The following is a 25,257-nucleotide window of genomic DNA, read 5'->3' on the forward strand; positions in this document are numbered from 1 at the left end:
CCGCAACGACGGTTTGAGCAAGGGAAGATTTTCCCCTAATTACAGAATTATTTTTAACAAAAATAACGAGCGCCAAGGCAGCGGGCCGGCCGGCACACATCAATATACAGTATTGTGGGCTTGTGGCTGCCGTGTATACAAGGGTTGTCCCCAAGACCTATTGGAAAGTAGGGATGAATTAAATGGAGCTTAGAGATAGCGCTTAGAGTTTGACGGTAAGTGGGTCACTTATGTAGGTACGTGCGGTACGTGCGACTCTTTGTTCTCGCGTGTCGGTGCTGGTACGACTTGCATTGTTGAGGTGTGGTTAGTTACCTATGTGATCGACACATGTGTGAAAGAGGGAGACGCCGGTCTTTGTCATTTTTTGTTGCAGTGAGTTTGAGGGAGGGCTACCAAGGGATGGGTCCGTTGCACGGCCGGCCTTTTCTCTCTTCCGTGCGCCAATACCTCTAAAAATAGACATCATCAGAAAGAGGGCGACAACTTCTAGTAATTATTGAAAGTGTCATTTTTAAAAATAAAATGAATATTTGTTGATAACTTTTTTTGCAGATGGGTTGGAGTCGCTCTTCATACACTAGCTCTATAATACAGTTTAGCTTCACGCGAGTCGGTTGAATTTTAAATTCTGGTTAGTCGATATTTTGGAAAGAAAGCAACAGCTGCGTGGAGCACGAGGCCATAGACGGCGGCGGCGAGGCAAGCGAAGCAAGGCCCGGGGTGCCGGCAAGACCTTGGACAGGAAGGAGCTATAGCCAGCAGCGAGCTGGTATAGGCGAGTTCAAAGGTTGACGGGTGCGGGTGCAGGCTTGCCGGGGAAAAAAAATTCTAGTGGTCGCTGGTTTAAAGGGATGGTCGGGACGATGCCGGCACGGCGGTGGGCGGCGGTAGTGAGGAGGGCGGTGCGGCAAGGCTGACACGGGAGGGCCGCCAATAGCGGGTGGCACATGTGATGCTTTGGGGACGAAGATGATCAGGACGGCAGAAAGTGGAAGAAGGCGATCTAGCCATTCATTTTGCATCGGACGGTTCAAAACAAATGTACTAACCAAATTTGTTTTCCAGTAGACTGACACCTACCTACGTGGGTCTAGCATTACTCTGGCCAGTCCCCTATAAATACCGAGTTCTGTTCCTCAGAGGTCAGCTCAACACAACCATCGCAACTTGGACTTCAAGTACAGTTTTTGTGACTTTGTGCAGCCACCAACGTAACGGCATGGGTTCCGCGCAGGTCGATGCCGACGTCAAGCCGCACGCCGTGTGCGTGCCGCTGCCGGCGCAGGGGCACGTCACGCCGATGCTGAAGCTCGCCAAGATCCTCCACTGCAGGGGCTTCCATGTCACCTTCGTCAACTCCGAGTTCAACCACCGGCGGCTCCTCCGCTCCCGCGGCGCTGCCGCACTCGACGGCGTCGAGGGGTTCCGCTTCGCCACCATACCGGACGGCCTCCCGCCGTCCGACGCCGATGCCACGCAGGACGTACCGTCCCTCTGCCGCTCCACCAGGGAGACCTGCCTCCCGCACTTCAAGAGCCTCCTTGCCGAGCTCAACGCATCCACCGAGTCGCCACCGGTCACGTGCGTCGTCGGCGACAACGCCATGAGCTTCACCGTCGACGCCGCACGGGACATTGGGGTGCCGTGTGCGCTGTTCTGGACTGCCAGCGTATGCGGCTACTTGGGCTACCGCCATTACCGCACCTTGTACGACAAGGGCATCTTCCCACTCAAAGGTAATTAATCCTATCCTACAAGTTTTCAACAACACTGCGTGCCTCAGTGCCATGAATGGAATTTTTGCGGATGAATTAATTGCGCACATACTGTGAGCATGCAGACGTGGAGCAGCTGACTAATGGGTATCTTGACACGCCGGTGGACTGCACGGCGGGGATGAGCAAGCACATGCGGCTCAAAGACTTCCCGAACTTCATCTGGTCGACGGACCCCGACGAGTACATGGCCCACTTCGCCCTCCACGTGACGGTGCGGCTGGCGGAGGCGGACGCCGCCATCTTCAACACCTTGGAAGAGCTCGAGCCGGCGGCGCTGGACGCGGTGCGCGCCATGCTCCCGCCCACCGTGCCCGTCTACACCATCGGCTATCTCCCCTTACTCGCCGAGGAGATCGTGCCACAGGGCGGCACGTTGGACGCACTGGGGTCAAACCTGTGGAAGGAGGACGTCTCCTGCTTCGACTTTCTGGACGGCAAGGAGCCCCGGTCGGTCGTGTACGTGAACTACGGCAGCATAACGGTGATGAGCAACGAGGAGCTCCTCGAGTTCGCGTGGGGGCTAGCCAACAGCGGCCAGCCCTTCCTGTGGATCATCAGGCCGGACCTCGTCAAGGGCGACGCCGCCGTGCTGCCGCCGGAGTTCCTGGAGTCCATCGAGGGGCGCGGCGTGCTGGCGAGCTGGTGCCCGCAGGAGGCGGTGCTGCGACACGAGGCGGTGGGCGTGTTCCTGACGCACTCCGGGTGGAACTCGACGGTGGAGAGCCTGTGCGGCGGGGTGCCGACGCTGTGCTGGCCCTTCTTCGCGGAGCAGCAGACCAACAGCCGGTACAGCTGCGTGGAGTGGGGCGTGGCCATGGAGATCGGCCACGACGTGCGGCGGGAGGCGGTGGAGGCCAAGATACGGGAGGCGATGTCCGGCGAGAAGGGGAAGGAGATGCGCCGCCGGGCCGAGGAGTGGAGGGAGGCCGGCGTCCGCGCAACGCGGCCCGGCGGGCGCTCGCGCGCCAATCTCGAGAAGCTGGTCGCCGACTCCCTCCTCTCGGGCGGCAAACCACGTGATTAAATTACCACTTACTACTACTACGCATCGTACGTATTTCAAATTGGTTACTGAGACAAGATCTAAATTTGCAAGTGCTAGCTCTCTCATACTATACGTTCAACGCATGCAGCGCATGCGGTTCGCTGTACTTTCTGATTTGATACATGGACGTCGTTGTCGTCTACATTGATGCCGGCGACTAAGGTCTATTCCTGATTGCTCCATTTCCTGAAAGCAAATAATGCTCGTCACCTAACCAGCTCGTGCGCTGCAATGGTGCCGTGCGGATCCTCCTGAGAAGGACGCGCGCAACAGATGAGATCGAGACTCTTGCGTCCGGACGGAGCCCGGCCACCCTACGAAGCCCAAGCATCGCCACCACTTGTCCCCTTCTAGTGCATTCGTCCCTTATCCATTGTATTGTACTAGCGGTTGACACGTGCCTTGCCGCGTCGTTTTTGGCAGGTGAAGTATTTTTTAGTCGTCTCGTAGTTGACGAGAATTATATTTTACATCCCAGAGGGGCTATAATTGGAGATACTATTGTTTCTGGTACAAAAGTTCCTATATCAATGGGAAATGCCCTATCCTTGAGTGCGGTTTGAACTATTGATTTACGTAATTGGAAGTAACCAATTAGGTTTACGACGAAACCTAGAAATCGATCACTGATCCAATTTGACTACCTCTACAGGATAGACCTTAACAGAAAACTATTGAGTAACGTGATGAGGACATGAATACCATTGTTACACCCACAGCCCATGCTGCTATACATACTGGACCGATTACTAGAGCTCGCGCACGCCAATTGAATTATCAGGTACTTTCGTTTCTTGGTAACGATTCTAATGTTCATGAGAATATGATGCTGTCTAAATTGAATACATTTGTTTTGCTTACAAATGAAGGGCCTAGCTTGGACAAGAAAGATGAATCTTGGAGCAAGTTCAAGCATGGATGTCGGAGTAAATAGTCATGGGTAGCCTAGCCGGCTTCCCCTGGCCCTTCTGAAGAAATTACGAGCCCATCCGGCTCTCGAGAAACCCAAGATGCGGGGCCGCCTTCCCCTAGTCGGCCATCGCCTTGGCCGGCTTTCGGAAGGGGCCCCGGCTTTAGCCCTTGTGAAGAAGGCCATGGGGGGGGGGCGACTTCATGAAGCCGGCCATGAGAAGGCCGACTCCAAGAAGCCGGCTCTCATAAAGAGATCAAGACCGTACCCTCGAAACTCGTGTCTGCCTAGTGGCAGAGAGACGGGGCGTGGCTACAGTGAAGCTAGCCGCCCCCGAATCCCGGAGCACGACCGGCACAGTGCGCCGTACGGGTGGCCATGACCCGTCCGGCGCGACACTGTTGCTATGTCGACTCTGACGCCATCCACGACGGGCCACCAGCGTGGCCCCCAAGGCGGTGGGCTCTTTCGGGCAGAGAGACGCCCGAAGGCGGCCATGCCACTGCTAGTCGGCCCAAGAGAGGGCCGGCTCCCCGCAGCCGGCTGGCCCCCGGCCTCGAAGGAGGCGCCCCATTAAGGGGACAAGACGAAGTGAGGCTACAGTGATCGCCCGCCAGGCGGCGGCACTGTAGCCACGCTTACCCCGACAAAGCCCGTGTCACCAAGATGAAGCAACAGTAACCAGCCGCCGACACGACCCTGACCAGTGAGGCCTGCCTGTCGGCCAGGGGCCGGCAGCCGGCGGGACCCACCAGTCGGCAGGCCCCAATAGCCGGTGCAGAAGCCGGCGAGCACGGTCACAGACAGCTGGGCCCCGCGCCCAGTCGGATTACCATTGTACCCCCGGGGGGTAGGCCTATATAAACCCCCCGGTGCACCCATGCAAAGGGTTCAGCTTTTAACTAGTTCTAGACACCATACGAAGGGGAGAAGCAGGCTAGCCGTGCCCTTCTTCCTCCTCCTCCCACCGGAACAGCTCAAGGAGCATTGTGTAGCCACTTGTTCATTTAGTTACCATGCGGAGACCCCGCAGAGCAGCAGTAGGGGTGTTATCTCCACGGAGAGCCCCGAAACTGGGTAAGATTCGCCGGCGTGCATGCCTTCGCCTTATCCCGTTTCCAGGCACCGACGATGTTTCATTGGCTCCCACAATGATAAGCCACCCGTTGGCATATGTCGCACCTACCACCCGACATTTGGCGCCCACCGTGGGGCCAAGTGCACCGTCGTCCGGAGACCTGTTCTAGACGGGAACCCTCTTTCTTCCTCGCGAGCGTAGCCAGCCCGGCACGCCCGATGGCGCTTGCCACGACGCGCTGCAAGGCGTCACCAGCATCTGCGCGGCGAGCGACCTCGCCGATCTTCTCGACGAAACTCGCATCTCCGACGAGCTCGCCTCCGATGCGGGCACCGACCGCCTCGCCTGCCTCCTCGGCCAGCTCCACATCTCCGGCGAGCCCGCTGCGGATTTGGAGTCGGCTGGCTCCACCGACCCGATGCCTGTCAACTCCGACACGGCTTCCTACGACACCTTCCCCACCAACGTCGCGATCTACAACGACCCGCTCCCTCAGGACGGCGGCCGCGATACTGTCACCACCGAGGTGATGGTTGTCGGCCATGGTAGCCCGGCCAACGAGAGCGCCCACGATGCCCCGCACGCGGCGGCCCACGACTTATCCGTCCCCCTCCCGGCGGATGCTGACGACGAAGCTCTGGAGGCACGCCGCCTCGCCCTCATCGCGGAGGGCCGGAGGCTGGCTTCTATGAGACGCCTCTCCGAGGCTTACCAGCGCGAAGCTGACAGCGCCGCCTTCGGCACGCCGGCTCCGGCTGGGCCTAGCCGGGCCGGCGTCGTCAGGCAACGCGGCGCCATCATCGCCGACACGCTGGGTGTCGATCGCCCAGTCTATGCCACCCCGCTCGAGAACCTGCGCACCGCCCAGGCGGCCGTAGACGAGTTGGACGGCTTGGAGGCCGAAGACCTCCCCCACATGACCCGGCGCATCCAGCAGTTGATCGACGCGGCCGCGCAGCGGCACGAGGCCGATGCCCGTGCGGGAAGCCCTCCCCCGCGCCGAGATCACGGTGCGACGTCCCGGACGCCGACTACGAGCAACACCCGCGCGCGGCGCGAGAAAGAGCCGGCGGCTAGCCGAAGCCGGACCCGAATCTCCATCGAGCGAGACGCGGACGGCCACCCCCGAGCCATGGAGTGGCGAGGCAATCCGCCTCCGCCTCGACCTCGCGGAGAGAGATATCCCACCCCACCGCCAGTGGCGCACCCGACTCTCAGCGGCCGACTAGGTCGCCGCGAAGGAGTCGGCGAGAGCGACGCGCGCCATTGGATCGACCGCCTAGCGCGATCCCTGGCGCTAGAAGAGGAAGATGATGTCGGCCCGCCCTGTTTCGGCCCCCGCATCCGCGACGAGCCTTTTCCCAAAGGGTTCTCGCTCCCAAGAGACACACCCAAGTATAACGGCTCCGTGAAGCCGGAAGATTGGCTGATCGACTACTCTACGGCAGTCAGCATAGCCAACGGCAACCGGCGCGTTGCCGTGAAATATGTGCCCCTCATGCTGCAGGGCACGGCGCGGACCTGGCTCAACAGCCTCAAGCCTCTCAGCATCAACAGCTGGCTAGATTTCACCGAAGCCTTCGTTCGCAACTTCACCAGCACTTACAAGCGGGCTCCGAAGCCCAGGCAGCTCTCCCTGTGCGTACAGGGCCCAACCGACTACCCTCGACGAGCTTCTGGACATAGCCGACAAGTACGCCACGGCCGACTCTTCTATGAAGACCGAGCTCCGGGTAGATGCGTCCGGGAAAGTGCTCAATCCGGCGCCCAAGACGCCGGCTGGGGACTCCGGCCGACGCCCACACCCAAACGATCACAAGCGCAAAGGCCCTGCGCCACCTCCCGACAGTTGGCAGGTGGCCACGGTTGAAGACACGCCGCTTGAAGAGCGGCCTGCGCCCAAGAAGCCCAAGGGCGGCCGGCCGGCTTGGCAGCCGGCCTTCTCCTACGAGCAAACCCTTGATGCCCCGTGCAAGTTCCATAGCGGCGCGAAGCCGTCCAACCACACAACCCGGAAGTGCAATTGGCTCAACCGAATCGCCAAGGGCGAAGGGCTCGCGCCGCCTCCTCCTGGCGGCCCGCCGCCTCCGGCTCCGCCGCCTTCGGCCGCTCGGCCCGCAGTCGGAGCCGTGCACGACGAGTTCCCCGACGAGCAAGCAACTTACATCGTCTTCACCAGCCAGCCTGAAGACCGGCGCGGCAAGCGCCGAGAGCACCAAGAAGTCAGCGTAGTCGCTGCTAGTCCAGCCGGACACATGCATTGGTCCGAGAAACCCATTAGCTGGAGCCGGGCCGACCACCCAGAGGTGATGCCGTCTCCCGGATCTTATGCTTTGGTCCTGGAGGCCACTCTTGCGACGGACAGACGCGCCGCGCGCTTCTCCCGCGTTCTGATAGACGGCGGGAGCAGCATCAACATCTTGTACCGCGATACCCTGGAGAAGCTAAACGTCAAGACAAAGCAGCTCGCGCCGACTCGGACGGTTTTCCATGGCATCGTCCCTGGCCTGTCCTACGCCCCCATTGGCAAGATCAAGATTGATGTACTCTTTGGAGACAAGGAGCACTTCCGCCGGGAAGCGATCTGGTTTGAAGTGGTGGATCTAGAGAGCCCCTACCACGCATTGCTTGGCCGACCCGCCTTGGCCAAGTTCATGGCGGTTCCCCACTATGCATACCTCAAGATGAAGATACCAAGTTCCAAGGGCGTCATCACCATAGCCGGCGATTACAAGAAATCGTCCGAATGCGCCGCCGCCAGCAGCCGGCTGGCCGACTCCCTTGTGATCGCCGAAGAGAAGAAGGTGCTGAACCGAGTCGTGGCCATGGCCGGCAAGCAGCCGACCCTGCCCCCCGACTCCAAGGAGTATGATGCCCAAGGATCTTTTCAGCCGGCCAAGGAGACCAAGAAGATACCCCTTGACCCCGAACACCCCGAGAGGTTTGCCGTCATTGGGGCAAGCCTAGACAGCAAATAGGAAGGCGAGCTCGCCGATTTCCTCCGTGAGAATCGGGACATCTTTGCATGGTCCCCCAAGGACATGCCGGGTGTACCGAAGGATTTCGCCGAGCACAAACTACACGTCCGAGAAGATGCAAAGCCGGTGAAGCAGCCGCTCCGCCGACTGTCCGAAGAAAAGAGAAGGATTGTGGGGGAAGAGATAGCCCGGCTTCTGGCAGCCGGCTTCATCATGGAAGTTTTCTTTCCAGAGTGGCTTGCCAACCCGGTCCTCGTGCTGAAGAAGAATAACAAGTGGCGCATGTGTATAGATTACACTAGCCTCAACAAAGCTTGCCCCAAAGATCCTTTCGCCCTGCCAAGGATTGACCAAGTGATAGACTCCACAGCCGGATGCGAGCTGTTGAGTTTTTTGGATGCTTATTCCGGATATCACCAGATAAAGCTAGACCCGGCCGACCGCCTGAAGACCGCCTTCATCACGCCGTTCGGAGCCTTCTGCTACCTGACTATGACATTCGGCTTGAGAAATGTCGGTGCCACTTTTCAGCGTTGCATGCAGAAGTGCCTCCTCAAGCAACTCGGCAGAAATGCCCACGTCTACGTAGACGACATCGTGGTGAAGACGGAGAGGCGCGGCACCTTGCTGGAAGATCTCAAGGAAACATTTGAGAACCTACGCCGCTTCCAAATCAAGCTCAACCCCGAGAAATGCGTGTTCGGAGTGCCAGCCGGCCAACTCCTAGCTTTCCTGGTCTCCGAACGCGGCATTGAATGCAACCCAGTAAAGATCAAGGCCATTGAGAGAATGGCGATCCCCACCAAACTGCGAGAAATCCAGAAGTTCACCGGATGCTTGGCGTCCTTGAACCGCTTCATCAGCCGGCTTGGAGAGAAAGCTCTCCCCCTCTACCGCCTCATGAAGAAAAGCACTCACTTCGAATGGAACGACCATGCCGACCAGGCCTTTCACGAGCTGAAGAAGATGCTGGCCACGCCGCCTGTCCTGGCGGCGCCGACTGAAAAAGAGCCCATGCTCCTTTACATCGCCACAACCAGCCGGGTGGTCAGCACCGTCATTGTAGTCCAACGCCCGGAAGACGGCCGGGCCCAGCCGGTCCAGAGGCCGGTGTACTATTTGAGCGAGGTGCTGTCCGCCTCAAAGCAGAACTACCCGCACTACCAGAAGATGTGCTACGGCGTGTACTTCACCGCCAAGAAGCTGAAGCCCTACTTCCAAGAGCATCCCATCACGGTCGTATGCACCGCCCCGCTGGCCGAGATCATAGGCAGCCGGGATGCATCCGGCCGGGTGGCGAAGTGGGCCATCGAGCTGGCCCCCTACACGATCTTCTACCAGCCCCGCACCGCCATCAAATTCCAAGCATTGGCCGACTTCCTCGTTGACTGGGCCAAGACCCAGTACCTGCCGCCGGCTCCCGACTCCACCCATTGGCGCATGCACTTTGATGGATCCAAGATGCGCACCGGCTTGGGGGCCGGCGTCGTCCTTACCTCTCCAAAGGGTGACAAGCTCAGATACACGCTGCAGATCCACTTCGCCGCCTCCAACAACGTAGCCGAGTACGAGGCACTCATACACGGGCTCCGGCTTGCCAAGGAACTTGGCATCCGCCGGATCCTGTGTTACGGAGACTCGGACTTGGTGGTCCAGCAATCATCTGGTGACTGGGACGCCAAGGACGCAAACATGGCAAGCTACCGCTTCCTGGTGCAGCAACTCAACGGATACTTTGAAGGATGCGAGTTCCTCCACGTACCGCGAGCCGACAATGAGCCAGCCGATGCCCTGGCTCGAATAGGCTCCACTCGGCAAGCAATACCAACCGGCGTCGCTCTACAACGCATCCTCAAGCCGTCTATCAAGCCATCTCTAGAGTCCGACTCCATCTTCGTGCCGGCTGACCCCGATACGGCCGGATCCGGCTCGAAGAACCACGCAGTTGGCCCGGGGACTTCAGTAGCCGGCCCGGGGACTGCGGTAGCCGGCCCGGGGACTGCGGTAGCCGGCCCGGGGACTGCGGTAGCCGGCCCGGGGACTTCAGTAGTCGACCCGGGGACTGCGGTAGCCGGCCCGGGGACTGCACCAACACACCAGCCGGCGGCCGACTCCAGCACTTCATCACCCAGCCCGCCCACCCTGGTGGCGGTAGCCACTTTGGCAGTAAGCGAAGTTGCAGCTCCGTCATGGGCTCAAACCATCCTCAATTTTCTAGTAAACCAAGACTTGCCGGCTGACGAAACAGAGGCGAGACAAGTCCAACGTCGAGCCGGAGCATACACAATCATCAACAGAGAACTTGTCAAGCACAGTGTCACCGGAGTCCTCCAGCGGTGCGTCGAGCAAGAGAAAGGCGTTGCAATCCTCAGAGATATTCACCAAGGAGAATGTGGCCACCACGCGGCTTCAAGATCGCTCGTCGCCAAAGCTTTCCGCCATAGTTTTTTCTGGCCGACTGCTTTGGACGACGCTAAAGAATTAGTCAAACGTTGCAAAGGCTGCCAACTTTTCGGCTCCAAACAACACATGCCGGCTTCGGCACTCAAGACCATTCCCCTCACCTGGCCCTTCGCCGTGTAGGGACTGGATATGGTGGGCCCATTCAAGACGGCGCGCGGCGGCATGACGCATTTGCTCGTCGCCGTGGATAAATTCACCAAGTGGATTGAGGCAAAGCCGATCAAGAAGCTGAATGGGCCGACTGCGGTAACTTTCATCGCACACATAACAACTCGGTACGGCATGCCGCACAACATCATCACCGACAATGGCACGAATTTTGCCAAGGGAGCCTTGGCACGATTCTGCGCGGCACAAGGCATCTGGCTGGACCTTGCGTCCGTCGCCCACCCACAGTCAAACGGCCAGGTCGAGCGAGCTAACGGCCTCATCCTCTCCGGCATCAAACCCCGCCTGGTCGTACCACTGGAGCGTTCAGCTGGCTGCTGGCTCGATGAGCTGCCGGCTGTACTCTGGAGTCTACGCACTACCCCAAACAAGTCAACCGGCTTCACCCCTTTCTTCCTCGTGTACGGTGCCGAGGCGGTCATCCCAACCGACATCGAATTCGACTCGCCTCGGGTAACCATGTACACGGAGGCGGAGGCCAAGGAAGCGCGAGAAGACGGCGTCGACCTGCTGGAAGAGGGCCGACTATTAGCCCTCATCCGGTCTGCCATCTACCAGCAGGGTCTGCGCCGCTACCACAATCGGAAGGTCAGGCCAAGATCCTTCCAAGAGGGCGACCTTGTGCTCCGGCTGATCCAGCGAACAGCCGGCCAGCACAAGCTCGCGGCCCCTTGGGAGGGCCCCTTCGTCATCAGCCGAGCTCTAGGCAACGATTCCTACTACCTCATCGACGCGCAGAAGCCCAAGGCACGCAAGAGAGATGACTCCGGCAAGGAGTCGGAACAACCATGGAACGCCAACCTCCTTCGAAGATTTTACAGTTGAAATGCAGTATGTATCGCGCTAACTTTTGTACTAAGTTCGAGACAACAGGCCCCCCGAGGACGGCTCGGGGACTGCCATCTTTTATCTATGAATAAAAACTATCATGCGTATGATCTTGTCTTTTCATTCATTTATTCCGTCCGGCACCGGGTCCGACGAGTCGGCCCGGGGACTGGCCGACTAGAGTTATATTAGGAGTCCTACCCGCGATCAGACAAGTAGTGTGTTGGCACCTAGGCCTGGCTCTTGCCAAAGTCGCAGTTCGAAGAACCGACTGTCCGGCTGGCAAGAGTCACAAGCCGGAAAGGATGCGCACACGAAAAAGGGCTAGGGACCAACGGACTTATATAACAAAAGCCGGTTTGCCGTCTACCCGCCGACCGACTACCAGAGTAGCCGGCAGGCCGGTTTTCATTCACTTCACTTCAAATCCAAGAAAGCTCAAGTACTTGCCTCCCCAGCAAGGGAAGGCGGCAAAGGAAAAAAGCCTAAGGATAAGAAGTGCAATCGAATGGAAACTGAACATGCACGCAATAATATTTACATAAAAGACCTCCAGAGAGGCCAGCATCCAACATAGTTCGACACACCCCCAGTGGGTGGAATTGCGAAAACTTAAAGTTGTTCGAAAGACAAAAGTAGGAACAATAAGGACGACAGATCAACCCGGCGGGGCAGCTGACGAGCTAGGCTGGTCGGTGGAGACGGTTGCGCCGGCTGAAGGAGCAGCCGGCTGGCGAACTTCGGCCTGATCACTGCCTCCTGCAGAGGGCGCGCTTCCGCGCGGCTCGTTGCTGGAGGCACGGTCAGCTTGAGGTCGGCCGGTCGTCCCACTAGCCGGCTCGACGTCTTCACCTTCCATCTCCTCGTCATCCTCGCCCTCGTCGCTGGAGGCGATTTCCTCGGCCGAGTCCTCGCCCACCGCCGGGTTCAGCCCGAACCACTCCTCCGGCTGGGCGACGCCATCATCATTGAGTTCGGGCGCGAAGACGCTGGTGTCAGTGCACTCGGCGATGGTCGAGGCACGTTGGGCGATGGCTGGCCGCACTTCTTCAAGCTCCGCGTCGGCCTCCAGCCGCCAAGTGCGCAGTTGGTCCAGGCTCAGCCCTGGGTACCAAGCGCGAACAAACTCCAGCGCCCTCCCAGCTCCAAGACGGGCCGCCGACGCCTTCCAAGCCTCGAAGCGGCCGACTGCGACTTCCAACCAGTCGGCGGTCCAGCTTGGGGTGCGGGGGATCGCTTCGCCGGGCCAGAGGGCGGCCAGCACCTGCGCTCCGGCACGTTGAAGATGGCGGAGCATCCGGTGGGCCGGCTGCAGCCACGCTTGGACGGCAATAAGTTGCTCCTCCAGTGTCCGGTTTGCATCCGGCGCAATCCTAACTCCCGCCTGACGACGCACTTCGCGATGAGCCTCGATGGCTTGGGCGGCGAGGACGGAGTAGCCGGGAAAGTAGTCTGCACAAGAAAAACAGGCAGCAAAAGTCAGAACAGAGCTCCAGGCGGCCAGCAGGCGTACGAAGGGCGGGAAAGGCGGAAAGGCGGCTTACCATCGATCAGATCTTCAATGCGGCCGTAGCCGTCTTCCAGCGCCCGACGCGTCTCAGCCCAGCTCGTCGCCTCGATTTCAAGCTCCGCCTTCATGGCGGCCTCGGCGTCCTGCGCCTTCCGCAGAGCCGCCTTGTGGCTCTCCTCCTGGTCGGCCAATTTCTTGGCCAGGAGGTCGCGCTCTTGGACTAAGGCGGCGTACTGCACGTCCTTGGCGCGGACGGCGGCTTGCGCCTCGCTGAGCTCCTTCCTCAAGTCGGCATTGGCTCCTGCAAGAGCAAAAGACAAAAAGAAAGAAACCAGTAAGAGAAAGGTCGTCGAGAAAGATCCGACCCGACTGCTCAGTAGTCGGCCCGAATCTCGGGGACTACACCCAGTGGGTGCGCTGACGCGCCCCCACAGGAAAAAGGCAAGAACAAGTACTTACTTCGGCTGTTGGCCAAGTCATCGGTCCTCCGGCCCAGCTCCTGGGCCTGGGAGTTGAAGGCGGCAGCACGAGAGTTGTGGTAATCCTGAAGATCGGACAGAAAACAGAATTAAGAAGGTCGTCGAGAAAGATCCGACCCGACTGCTCAGCAGTCGGCCCAAATCTCAAGGACTACACCCAGTGGGTGCGCTGACGCGCCCCCACGGAAGAAAGCAGAAGACCAGAGCGGTCAAAAAAGAAAATGAAGAACTTACCCGGATGGCGGCTCGCGTCAGCAAAAACTCCTGAGTCAATTGCTGCAGGAGGGTGGCCTGAGCCTGCAGCCGGCTCCGAACCCCTTGGGCCGCCACGTTCAGCTTGCCGGTCCCTCCGCTGGGAGTCCACCCGGACGTGGCGGAGCTGGCCGCCTCCAAGGCTTCCGCCGACTGGCCGGCGCCCGCGGCTTGGCGCGTTTCCGGCGGGACGGAGTCTCCACCTGCGTGTTGGCACGCTGCCGGCTGAATCTCAAGGCCGGCTCCGGCCTCAGGTGCGCCCCGGGCCGGCTCTTCTGGCACCGCCGCCGACTGACCGCCTTGGCCTGCTCCGGCTGGCGCTGCTGGCGGCGTCTTCCCGGTGAAGGCCTCGAAGAGCCCCTCCCTTTGCGTCGGCGGCTGATCTTGGATGATCTCCTCCGCCAAGGGCAGCGGGGTGTCCGGGGCCACAGTGCGGAGGGGGATGGCGAGCAGCGGAGGCTGGCTACGCGTGCCCTCCGTCTCCGTCTCCGCGGTCGCCCGCTCCGCCTGGGCCTTGGCCGCCGCGTCCGCGCGCTCCTTCACCGCTCGAGCGGCCTCCCACTCCGCCGCCTCCCTCTCGTCCCGCGCCTCGCGAGCATTTCGCTCCGTGGCTTCCATGAGGTCGGCGCGGGGGTCCACGCGGCGGGAGCCTGAAGATCCGACGGTCGGCCCGACCACAGAGCCGCCCGGGCCCCGCTCGAGGGAAAGCGGCGCCCTGCTCAGAAAGTGGAGAAGGGTGAGAACAAAAGAAGACAACAAAGAAAAGACAGGCACACAAGCAACTAAGTACTTACGCTGAGACCGACTGGGGCTGCTTCACCGGCTTCCGGAAGCGGGCCGCCTTCGCGGCCGCCTCGTCTCTCTTCGTCGCCGCGGCGGAGGCCTTCGACTTCTTCGGCCGGCTGCCGAAGAGGGGATGCGCGGCCCGGCGTTTTTGTACACCGCCACCGGTAGCCGGCGCGGCGGACGAACTCGCGCCATGACGGTCGGCTGGCGGCTGGCGGCGCGGGACTTCCTCGACCTCGGCGTCATCCGGCCAGTCGGCGAAACTGGCAGAAAGCCCGGTGCCCACGGGCTCGGCGACGTCCCCCGTGGCGGCGTCTTCCATGGCGGCCGCCCCCAGGTCCGGGTCGTCGATGTCATCCACCACGCGGTCGGGGGCATACTGGCGTTCGGCCCCTGCCGCCCCAGCCGACGGCGCAAGGAGGGGGTTCTGCTAAGGAGAATTCGACTGGTCAGAAGCCGGCCGTCCTAAAGCCGGCTGATGACAAAAAGAAAACAAAGAGAAAAACTTACCACGGGCGGAGGATTGGCGCGGGAGTACGGCGCCTTGCCGTAGCGCCAGTCGTCGGCGAGCTTGAGGTTGGCGACGTAGTTAACCATGAGCGCCACCTCAGCATGGGGCATCTCCCATGTGCTCAGCCGGCATGGGTCGAAGCGGCCGCTCATCTGGCATAGCATGTGGGGCCGGCTCTGGAGAGGGAGAACCCGGCACTCCACAAAGGCGGCCACCAGGTCGGCTCCGCGCAGGCCTTCCGACTGGATCATTACCCGAAGCCGGGCGATGGCGGTGTTTCCAGCCGGAGACAAGGACTTGGACCGGTAGCCCCAAGACGGCTGCCTCCCAGCCGGCGGGCCGGCTACGTAAGCCGGCAGATTGACGTGGTCTCCTTGTGGGGCGATGTTCTTCACGTAGAAGTATGATTTTTGCCACAGCTTCACCGATTGAATGAGAGGGATGTGCGGGAAGGGGTTGCTGTCGCCTGACCTCTTCATGGCGATGAAGGCTCCGCAAGGGGCAGGCACGCCGGCGGTGACGGTGCCGAGCTTGTTCTGGAAGAGCTCCGCCCAGAGCTCCAGCGTGGGCAACACTCCCAGGAAGCCCTCGCAGAGGGAGACGAAAGCTGACAGCAGCACCACCGCGTTGGGTGTGAGCTGGTGCGGCTGGAGATGGTAGAAGTCGAGGAACGAGCGCATGAAGCCGCTCGCTGGAAGGCCGAAACCACGCAGATAATGCGTGCGGAAGACAACCCGCTCGTCTTCCTCCGGCGCTGGCGATATTTCCTTCTCCGGCGCCAGACGGACCTGCATGAGGCGGGCGTCGGGCAGGCGCCGGGTCTGGCGGAGGAACTCTATGTGGTCCTCATGGACGTTGGAGCCGTCCCATGAGCTTGACAGCGCCATGGACATGGTGATATGGGGCGCTGCGACGGGAGGCTGCGTGGAGTGCGAGAGGAAGAAGAAGAGAGAGCAAGAAGACGAAGAGGGACGGGGAGCGGGGGAGCGTGCGAACCTCTGCCTCTCCCCCTCCTCCCCTACTTATAGGCTCGTGCGCCGGAGCCGAGGAGGCGCCGCGTGGGGGATCGTGGGGATCGATCGTGCCCACTCCCCCCACGCCCCGCGATTATTGCGCACTAAAGGCAAGCTGAAACGGCCACGGGAAGGCGAGCAGTCCCCCTGGGCCACAGAAGATCCGTGCTCGGGCCGAGGCCAGGGAGTGGCGGGCCCAGGCCCGCGGCGGCGTCCCGTTGCGCGCGTGCGCGGGCAGGCCCTCGTCGCCAGGTGGCCACCAAGGGGCCCGCGGTCAGCACGCGGGTCAACCAAGAAAGCTCTATGAAGATCGGCCTACGACAACAAGCGCCGGCTCCTTGGGGTAAGAAGCTGACCAAGCTTCTTGCCTCCTTGACCGCCTCGAAGCTCGCTCAGCTTCGGGGACTACTGTCGGAGTAAATAGCCATGGGTAGCCTAGCCGGCTTCCCCTGGCCCTTCTGAAGAAATTACGAGCCCATCCGGCTCTCGAGAAACCCAAGATGCGGGGCCACCTTCCCCTAGTCGGCCATCGCCTTGGCCGGCTTTCGGAAGGGGCCCCGGCTTTAGCCCTTTTGAAGAAGGCCATGGGGGGGCCGACTTCACGAAGCCGGCCATGAGAAGGCCGACTCTAAGAAGTCGGCTCTCATAAAGAGATCAAGACCGTACCCTCGAAACTCGCATCTGCCTAGTGGCAGAGAGACGGGGCGTGGCTACAGTGAAGCTAGCCGCCCCTGAATCCCGGAGCACGACCGGCACAGTGTGCCGTACGGGTGGCCATGACCCGTCCGGCGCGGCACTGTTGCTATGTCGACTCTGACGCCATCCACGACGGGCCACCAGCATGGCCCCCAAGGCGGTGGGCCCTTTCAGGCAGAGAGACGCCCGAAGGCGGCCATGCCACTGCTAGTCGGCCCAAGAGAGGGCCGGCTCCCCGCAGCCGGCTGGCCCCTGGCCTCGAAGGAGGCGCCCCATTAAGGGGACAAGACGAGGTGAGGCTACAGTGATCGCCCGCCAGGCGGCGGCACTGTAGCCACGCTTACCCCGACAAAGCCCGTGTCACCAAGATGAAGCAACAGTAACCAGCCGCCGACACGACCCTGACCAGTGGGGCCTGCCTGTCGGCCAGGGGCCGGCAGCCGGCGGGACCCACCAGTCGGCGGGCCCCAATAGCCGGCGCAGAAGCCGGCGGGCATGGTCACAGACAGCTGGGCCCCGCGCCCAGTCGGATTACCATTGTACCCCCGGGGGTAGGCCTATATAAACCCCACGGTGCACCCATGCAAAGGGTTCAGCTTTTAACTAGTTCTAGACACCATACGAAGGGGAGAAGCAGGCTAGCCGTGCCCTTCTTCCTCCTCCTCCCACCGGAACAGCTCAAGGAGCATTGTGTAGCCACTTGTTCATTTAGTTACCATGCGGAGACCCCGCAGAGCAGCAGTAGGGGTGTTATCTCCACGGAGAGCCCCGAAGCTGGGTAAGATTCGCCGGCGTGCATGCCTTCGCCTTATCCCGTTTCCAGGCACCGGCGATGTTTTATTGGCTCCCACAATGATAAGCCACCCGTTGGCATATATCGCACCTACCACCCGACAATGGAGATGATGGCATGCGCAAGGGAAACAAGAACGGAATTATAAGTGATGATTCCAGGACTCTGAAGCCACCATAATTAGTGAATGAAGCATGGGACGAAATATACAATATGCCACTTCATAAATTTCGTCCAGAGGCTATTTTAGGTGCTGCGTCACCTTATTATTGGGCCAGGCCCATGTATTTTCGAAGTACTTAAGTATAGGCTGTTTTTAGAGTCCGTATGTGTGGGGAAACAAGAGTTAGGGTTGGTTTCGGACCCCTCCACCAAGGGCCACGAAATTCCCCCTCTCTCCTCCATATATACAACCCTTAGGGCATCGTTTAGGCTTTGGGTTTTGTTTAGATTAAAAGTTCGCCATAGCTGCAACTTCGCGTACTTCGTTTGTGTTCAACGTCTAGACCAAGGCGTCACAGAACCCCACCTTGATCGATAAAGCTTTCATCTTATATTCGCAATATCCAGATTGCAATCTCAGTTTCTTGCTTGTTTTTCGTTTGCTTGCAGGAAACAGACCCTCATGGTCAGGTTGATCGTGCTCCGGCGTGGTCAATAACCCTCGAAAGTTGGTTGAGCGATTGCTAAGGCGCGACGTCTCGCACGTTCGTAGTCGGATCGTCAAGGTCGACTCCCACAGAAAACGATAGCCACCATCTCATCAAAACATCGGGACACCTTTGCCTCTATCAAGTGGTATCAGATTTTCAGGTTGCTTGGTGAGATTTTACAGTTTTTCGTAGTTTAAATCAAGTCTATTCTTCGTACCTATAGTCCACGAAAAAGCCAAAAAAAGGGTTAGTTCATCCTATCCGAACCAATCTGAGCCTTTGCATAATCTTTTCTGTATTTGCTTTGTTGAATTTGCGGTTGCATCATCGTGTCAAGTTGCTGGTCTTAGCGTCTAGTCCTTTAGAGTTTCGAGTTCTGTTCACAGGTTGTCACATCGCCGCTGCCATATATCACCACCGCATCATCATCATCGCTGCTGCCATATACCACCACCACACCAACTTCATCGTCGCTGCCATATTCACCACCAATCCGAGTCCATATACGCCACCACATATTCGCTGCCATCACGCCAATCTGAGTTCACCCGCAACATATATCCGCCACCAGTCTAATTTCCACCAGATTCATCGCCGCCACCAGTCCGAGATTCCACCAGATTCATCTCCGCCACCCGTCCTAGTTCGACTCCAGTAATTGTTGCATTGTTTTCGAGTTCCAGACACACCATACTCCGAGTCGTGACAGAGTAGGACTCCCGAGATTCCGTGCTACCCGCAGAAGAAAAATATTTCCAAACTCAAAAAAAACTAAGTCTGGAAAATTTTGGCTAGGCAGTTTTTAGACCATTTGTAGACTTTTTCAAAAAAAAATTTGTTGCGGAGCAAAAAGAAAAGAGGAAAAAAAGTGCAAAAAAAAGTGAAAAAAGGAAAAAAAATCAGAGTGTGCTCCTCCATTGTTTACGTGCAGCGCCGTGATTTTGTTAGTGTTCTAGGCTCGCGTCTCTAGCACGGTCTAGCCTAGGACCAGCACAGTACCGTCGTTGAGCGTTTATTCAACTTTGCATCTCTGAATTGATTATTGCTGACCCTTTTTGCTACCATATCATAAGCCTTCCCAGCTTCACATACATCTACGTCGTGCGTTTGACTCTCCCTGGTAATCGCTCTATCCAAGCTTTGAGAGTTTTGACTACGACGGTTGCCGATCACCGCCTGCTGCTGGGTAAGAACTGGTAAGAATTTGAGATTTGCTTGACGGATTTGTGACACCACCACCACGTCTTGTTAGTAGTCTATAGGATCATATTCTTGTGTGTTTCTATTGTTGCTAACCATGGCAGGATCACAAGCCGACGAGACTGACTGGGAGAACATGACGAATAAGGAGTTGCATGATAAATTTCAGCAAATGATGAGTGGACAGGTGCAAGATGTGCTAAACAGATTTGAAGAGGCCATGGAGAAGATAGATGGCATGGAGAAGACGTTCAAAACAAAGCTCGATAACAGGTTTAATGAGTTGCTCGCGCGTCTTCCACCACCACCACCGGCTGCACCTACCGCACCTCTACAACAACAACAACAACGACTACCTACACATCGTGAAACAGCCCTCCGCCGAGCGAGCCGTCTCCCTCTTACACCTGGCCAAACTGTTGGTGCTGCTGTTGATACTTCTGTGGCTCCTGCTGCTGATGCGGAGGAGGATGATTTTGCCGGAGATTACGAGGATGAGGTTGATCAAAATCAGAACTACGTGCCACCACCAGCACAGCAACCACCAGGTCGTCCACATGCAAATAATGGCAATGGTAGGGATCACCCTCAGATACGAGATCATGACCATCTCCCTAAACTAAAATTGAATATTCCACCATTTGAGGGTAGATATGTTCCTGATATATATCTTACTTGGGAGTTAGAAACTGAACAACGATTTACATGTTTACAATATCCCGAGGAGAGACGTGTTCTTGCTGCTGTTTGTGCATTCACTAGTTTTGCATGTGTTTGGTGATCTGAGCATTGTAGATTATATCCTATTCCAGCTACTTGGGCTGCTTTGAAAACTGCTATGCATACTCGTTGGGTTCCACCATATTATCAATGTGAATTACTTCAAAAATTGCAGCGTTTAAGACAAGGAAATTTTTTTGTAGAAGAATATTATCAGGAATTACAAACTGGCATGATTAGATGTGGTATTGTTGAGGAGAATGAAGCTATGCTTGCACGTTTTATGGGTGGATTAAATAGAGAGATTCAGACCATCCTAGAGTATAAGGAGTATAATAATATCACTCGTTTATTCCATCTTGCTTGTAAAGCTGAACGTGAAGTGCAGGATCGACAGGCTTTGGCGCGAACTAACTTTTCTGCAGGTCGATCTTCATCATGGACACCACGTGCATCCTCTACTTCCACTCCACCAGCACCTCCATCAGGTGCCACCTCCAGCCGTGATACAAGAAAGCAGGCACAACCACCACTATCTGCCAAGAGCACACCTGCTGGACCTGCGCAGAGCTCTTCTTCTTCCATGGCATCAACAGGGCACACAAGTGATATTATTTGTCGTCGTGTGATGATTGCTACTGAGGATGGTGGGTATGAGTCCGCTAGTGACTATGATGAGGAGACTTTGGCTCTTATTACACGTGAAGAACACGGTGGAGATGATTCTGATCATGAGACGCAATACATGGCTGCTGAAGATGCTGACAGGTATGAATGTTTAGTTGCTCAATGTGTTTTGAGTGTGCAGGTTACACAAGCTGAGCAAAATCAGAGGCATAATTTGTTCCATACAAAGGGAGTTGTGAAGGAACGTTCTGTTCGCGTCATCATAGATGGAGGGAGCTGCAATAACTTGGCTAGCATGGAGATGGTGGAGAAGCTATCTCTCACCGCAAGACCACATCCACATCCTTACTACATCCAATGGTTCAACAACAGCGGCAAGGTTAAGGTAACACGTACTGTTCGTGTGCATTTTAGTATCTCTACATATGCTGATTATGTTGATTGTGATGTGGTACCTATGCAAGCATGTTCCTTATTACTTGGTAGACCATGGCAATTTGATAAAAATTTTGTACACCATGGTAGAAACAATCAGTATACTCTTGTTCATAAGGATAAAAATATTACTTTGCTTCCTATGACTCCTAATTCTATTTTGAAAGATGATATTAATAGAGCTAATAAAGCAAAACAGGAGAACAATAAGAGTGAAAATCAGATTGTGGCAAAAGAATTTGAGCAACTAATGAAGCCTAATAATAAACAATCTAGTGTTGCTTCTGAAATTAAATTGAAAAGTGCATGTTTACTTGCCACCAAATCTGATATTGATGATCTAGATTTTAGCAAATCTGTTTGCTATGCTTTTGTGTGCAAAGAGGCATTATTTTCATTCGAGGACGTGCCTTCCTCTTTGCCTCCTGCTGTCACTAACATTTTGCAGGAGTTCGCTGACGTCTTTTCACAAGACGTGCCACCGGGATTACCACCTATTCGAGGGATTGAGCATCAAATTGACTTAATTCCTGGTGCATCATTACCCAACCGTGCACCATACCGTACCAATCCAGAGGAGACGAAAGAGATTATGCGTCAAGTACAAGAACTGCTCGACAAAGGTTATATACGCGAATCCCTTAGTCCTTGTGCTGTTCCTATCATTTTAGTGCCGAAAAAGGATGGTACGTCGCGTATGTGCGTTGATTGTAGAGGCATTAATAATATTACTATTCGTTATCGTCATCCTATTCCTAGGCTAGATGATATGCTTGATGAATTGAGTGGCTCTACAATATTCTCCAAAGTTGATTTGCATAGTGGATACCATCAAATTCGTATGAAATTGGGAGATGAATGGAAAACAGCATTTAAAACTAAGTTTGGATTATATGAGTGGTTAGTCATGCCTTTTGGGTTAACTAATGCACCTAGTACTTTCATGAGGTTAATGAACGAAGTTTTACGTGCTTTCATTGGACGATTTGTGGTAGTTTACTTTGATGACATATTGATTTATAGCAAATCTTGGAGGAACATTTGGAACATTTACGTGCTGTTTTTATTGCTCTACGTGATGCACGTTTGTTTGGTAACCTTGGAAAGTGCACCTTTTGCACCGACCGAGTATCTTTTCTTGGCTATGTTGTTACTCCACAGGGAATTGAAGTTGATAAAGCCAAGATTGAAGCTATTGAGAGTTGACCGCAGCCCAAAACGGTCACACAAGCGAGGAGTTTCCTTGGCCTCGCTGGTTTCTATAGGCGTTTTGTGAGAGATTTCAGCACCATTGCTGCACCTCTCAACGAGCTTACAAAGAAGGATGTGCCTTTTGTTTGGGATACCGCACAGGAAGAAGCCTTCACGGTATTGAAAGATAAGTTGACACATGCTCCTTTACTCCAACTTCCTAATTTCAATAAGACTTTTGAGCTTGAATGTGATGCTAGTGGAATTGGATTAGGAGGTGTGTTATTACAAGATGGCAAACCTGTTGCATACTTTTCTGAAAAATTGAGTGGGCCTAGTCTGAACTATTCTACTTATGATAAAGAATTATATGCTCTTGTTCGGACCTTAGAAACATGGCAACATTATTTATGGCCCAAGGAATTTGTTATACATTCTGATCATGAATCTTTGAAACACATTAAATGTCAAGCAAAACTGAACGTAGACATGCTAAATGGGTTGAATTCATTGAGACTTTCCCTTATGTCATTAAACACAAGAAGGGTAAAGAAAATGTTATTGCTGATGCATTGTCTCGTCGTTATACTATGCTTTCACAACTTGACTTTAAAATATTTGGTTTGGAGACCATCAAAGATCAATATGTTCATGATGCTGAATTTAAAGATGTATTGCAGAATTGTAAGGAAGGGAGAACTTGGAACAAGTTCGTTCTTAACGATGGATTTGTGTTTCGTGCTAACAAGCTATGCATTCCAGCTAGCTCCGTTCGTCTTTTGTTGTTGCAGGAGGCGCATGGAGGAGGATTAATGGGACACTTTGGCGTCAAGAAGACGGAGGATATACTTGCTACACATTTCTTTTGGCCAAAGATGAGACGGGATGTTGAGTGTTTTGTTGCTCGCTGCACTACATGTCAAAAAGCTAAGTCATGACTCAATCCTCATGGTTTATATATGCCTTTGCCTGTACCTAGTGTTCCATGGGAGGATATATCTATGTACTTTGTTTTAGGTTTACCTCGAACAAAGAAGGGGAGGGATAGCATATTTGTTGTCGTGGATAGGTTCTCGAAAATGGCACACTTTATACCATGTCATAAAAGCGATGATGTTGTTAATGTTGCTGATTTGTTCTTTCATGAAATTATTCGCTTGCATGGTGTGCCAAATACTATTGTTTCAGATCGTGATACTAAATTTCTTAGCCACTTTTGGAGATGTTTATGGGCTAAGTTGGGGACTAAACTGCTTTTTAGTACTACTTGTCACCCCCAAACTGATGGACAAACTGAAGTAGTCAATAGAACATTGTCTACTATGCTTAGGGCTGTTTTGAAGAATAACAAGAAAATGTGGGAAGAATGCTTGCCTCATATTGAATTTGCTTATAATCGTTCATTGCATTCTACTACTAAGATGTGCCCTTTTGAAATTGTGTATGGTTTCCTACCTCGTGCACCTATTGATTTGTTGCCTCTTCCATCTTCGGAGAAGGTTAATTTTGATGCTAAAGAACGTGCTGAATTGATTTTAAAAATGCATGAGTTAACTAAGGAAAACATTGAGCGTATGAATGTTAAATATAAACTTGCTGGAGATAAGGGTAGAAAACATGTTGTGTTTGCACCCGGAGATCTTGTTTGGTTACATTTGCGTAAGGATAGATTTCCTAATTTGCGCAAAATCAAAGCTAATGCCACGTGCTGGTGGTCCTCTTAAGGTGTTAGAGAGAATAAATGATAATGCATATAAACTTGAGCTGCCTGCAGATTTTGGGGTTAGTCCCATTTTTAACATTGCAGATTTGAAGCCTTATTTGGGTGAGGATGATGAACTTTCATCGAGGACGACTTCATTTCAAGAAGGGGAGGATGATGAGGACATCAGTACCATTGTTACACCCACAGCCCCTGCTGCTATACATACTGGACCGATTACTAGAGCTCGCGCACGCCAATTGAATTATCAGGTACTTTCGTTTCTTGGTAACGATTCTAATGTTCATGAGAATATGATGCTGCCTAAATTGGATACATTTGTTTTGCTTACAAATGAAGGGCCTAGCTTGGACAAGAAAGATGAACCTTGGAGCAAGTTCAAGCATGGAGATGATGGCATGCGCAAGGGGAACAAGAACTGAGTTACAAGTGATGATTCTAGGACTCTGAAGCCACCATAATTAGTGCATGAAGCATGGGACGAAATATACAAGATGCCACTTCATAAATTTTGTCCAGAGGCTATTTTAGGTGTTGCATCACCTTATTATTGGGCCAGGCCCATGTATTTTCGAAGTACTTAAGTATAGGCTGTTTTTAGAGTCCGTATGTGTGGGGAAACAAGAGTTAGGGTTGGTTTCGGACCCCTCCACCAAGGGCCACGAAATTCCCCCTCTCTCCTCCATATATACAGCCCTTAGGGCATCATTTAGGCTTTGGGTTTTGTTTAGATTAAAAGTTCGCCATAGCTGCAACTTCGCGTACTTCGTTTGTGTTCAACGACCAGACCAAGGCGTCACAGAACCCCACCTTGATCGATAAAGCTTTCATCTTATATTCGCAATATCCAGATTGCAATCTCAGTTTCTTGCTTGTTCTTCGTTTGCTTGCAGGAAACAGACCCTCGTGGTCAGGTTGATCGTGCTCCGGCGTGGTCAATAACCCTCGGAAGTTGGTTGAGCGATTGCTAAGGCGCGATGTCTCGCACGTTCGTAGTCGGATCGTCAAGGTCGACTCCCATAGAAAACGATAGCCACCATCTCATCGAAACATCGGGACACCTTTGCCTCTATCATAACGGCAGCAAGTGATTGAGTTCAGTAGTTCCTCGTAGAAAATTATTGGCTCTAGAGATATGGTAAACCGTCCTACTGAATGCATATCGTCGGAAATTCTGAAATAAATTCATAATAAATGCGAGCACCAGGACTTGAACCCTGATAGGCCGTGATACCACTGTCCACCTAACCATGCTAGTGCAACGATATAAAATGCAGTTCATTTTCAAGAACGTTGCGGCTCACTTATATCCAATGGGGAGTGCAAAAATATTAGGAAAACAGAAAAAGTTAATGCGGTTCACTTTTGACAGTGTTCTGGTTCACTTACATTCAATGTGAAGTGCAAAAATGTTAGG

General features: G+C 55.0%; 1 protein-coding gene across 2 annotated transcripts; it reads left to right on the forward strand.

The window, feature by feature from the left end:
• The first annotated feature begins 1,090 nt into the window (after positions 1 to 1,090).
• LOC147985746 (7-deoxyloganetin glucosyltransferase-like) lies at positions 1,091 to 2,993 on the forward strand. 2 transcript variants are annotated; one of them, XM_087544263.1, is made up of 3 exons: positions 1,091 to 1,739; positions 1,844 to 2,831; positions 2,915 to 2,993. In XM_087544263.1, the coding sequence occupies exons 1-2, from the start codon at positions 1,223 to 1,225 to the stop codon at positions 2,803 to 2,805; spliced, it is 1,479 nt and encodes a 492-aa protein (XP_087400389.1). In that variant the 5' UTR covers positions 1,091 to 1,222; the 3' UTR covers positions 2,806 to 2,831; positions 2,915 to 2,993. The 2 variants fall into 2 exon arrangements, with proteins under 2 accessions (XP_087400389.1, XP_087400388.1); XM_087544262.1 differs by having other exon boundaries at positions 1,093 to 1,739; positions 1,844 to 2,993.
• Positions 2,994 to 25,257: the final 22,264 nt, after the last annotated feature.

Source organism: Triticum urartu, chromosome 2A, assembly GCF_056163025.1.
Source record: "Triticum urartu cultivar PI428250 chromosome 2A, HENAU_Tu73, whole genome shotgun sequence".
Taxonomy (NCBI): domain Eukaryota; kingdom Viridiplantae; phylum Streptophyta; class Magnoliopsida; order Poales; family Poaceae; genus Triticum; species Triticum urartu.

Coding starts and splice junctions, on each gene's coding strand:
- LOC147985746 (XM_087544263.1), top strand. CDS start 1,223: ATGGGTTCCGCGCAGGTCGATGCCGACGTCAAGCCGCACGCCGTGTGC. Junction 1,740..1,843: donor GGGCATCTTCCCACTCAAAG/GTAATTAATCCT, acceptor GTGAGCATGCAG/ACGTGGAGCAGCTGACTAAT.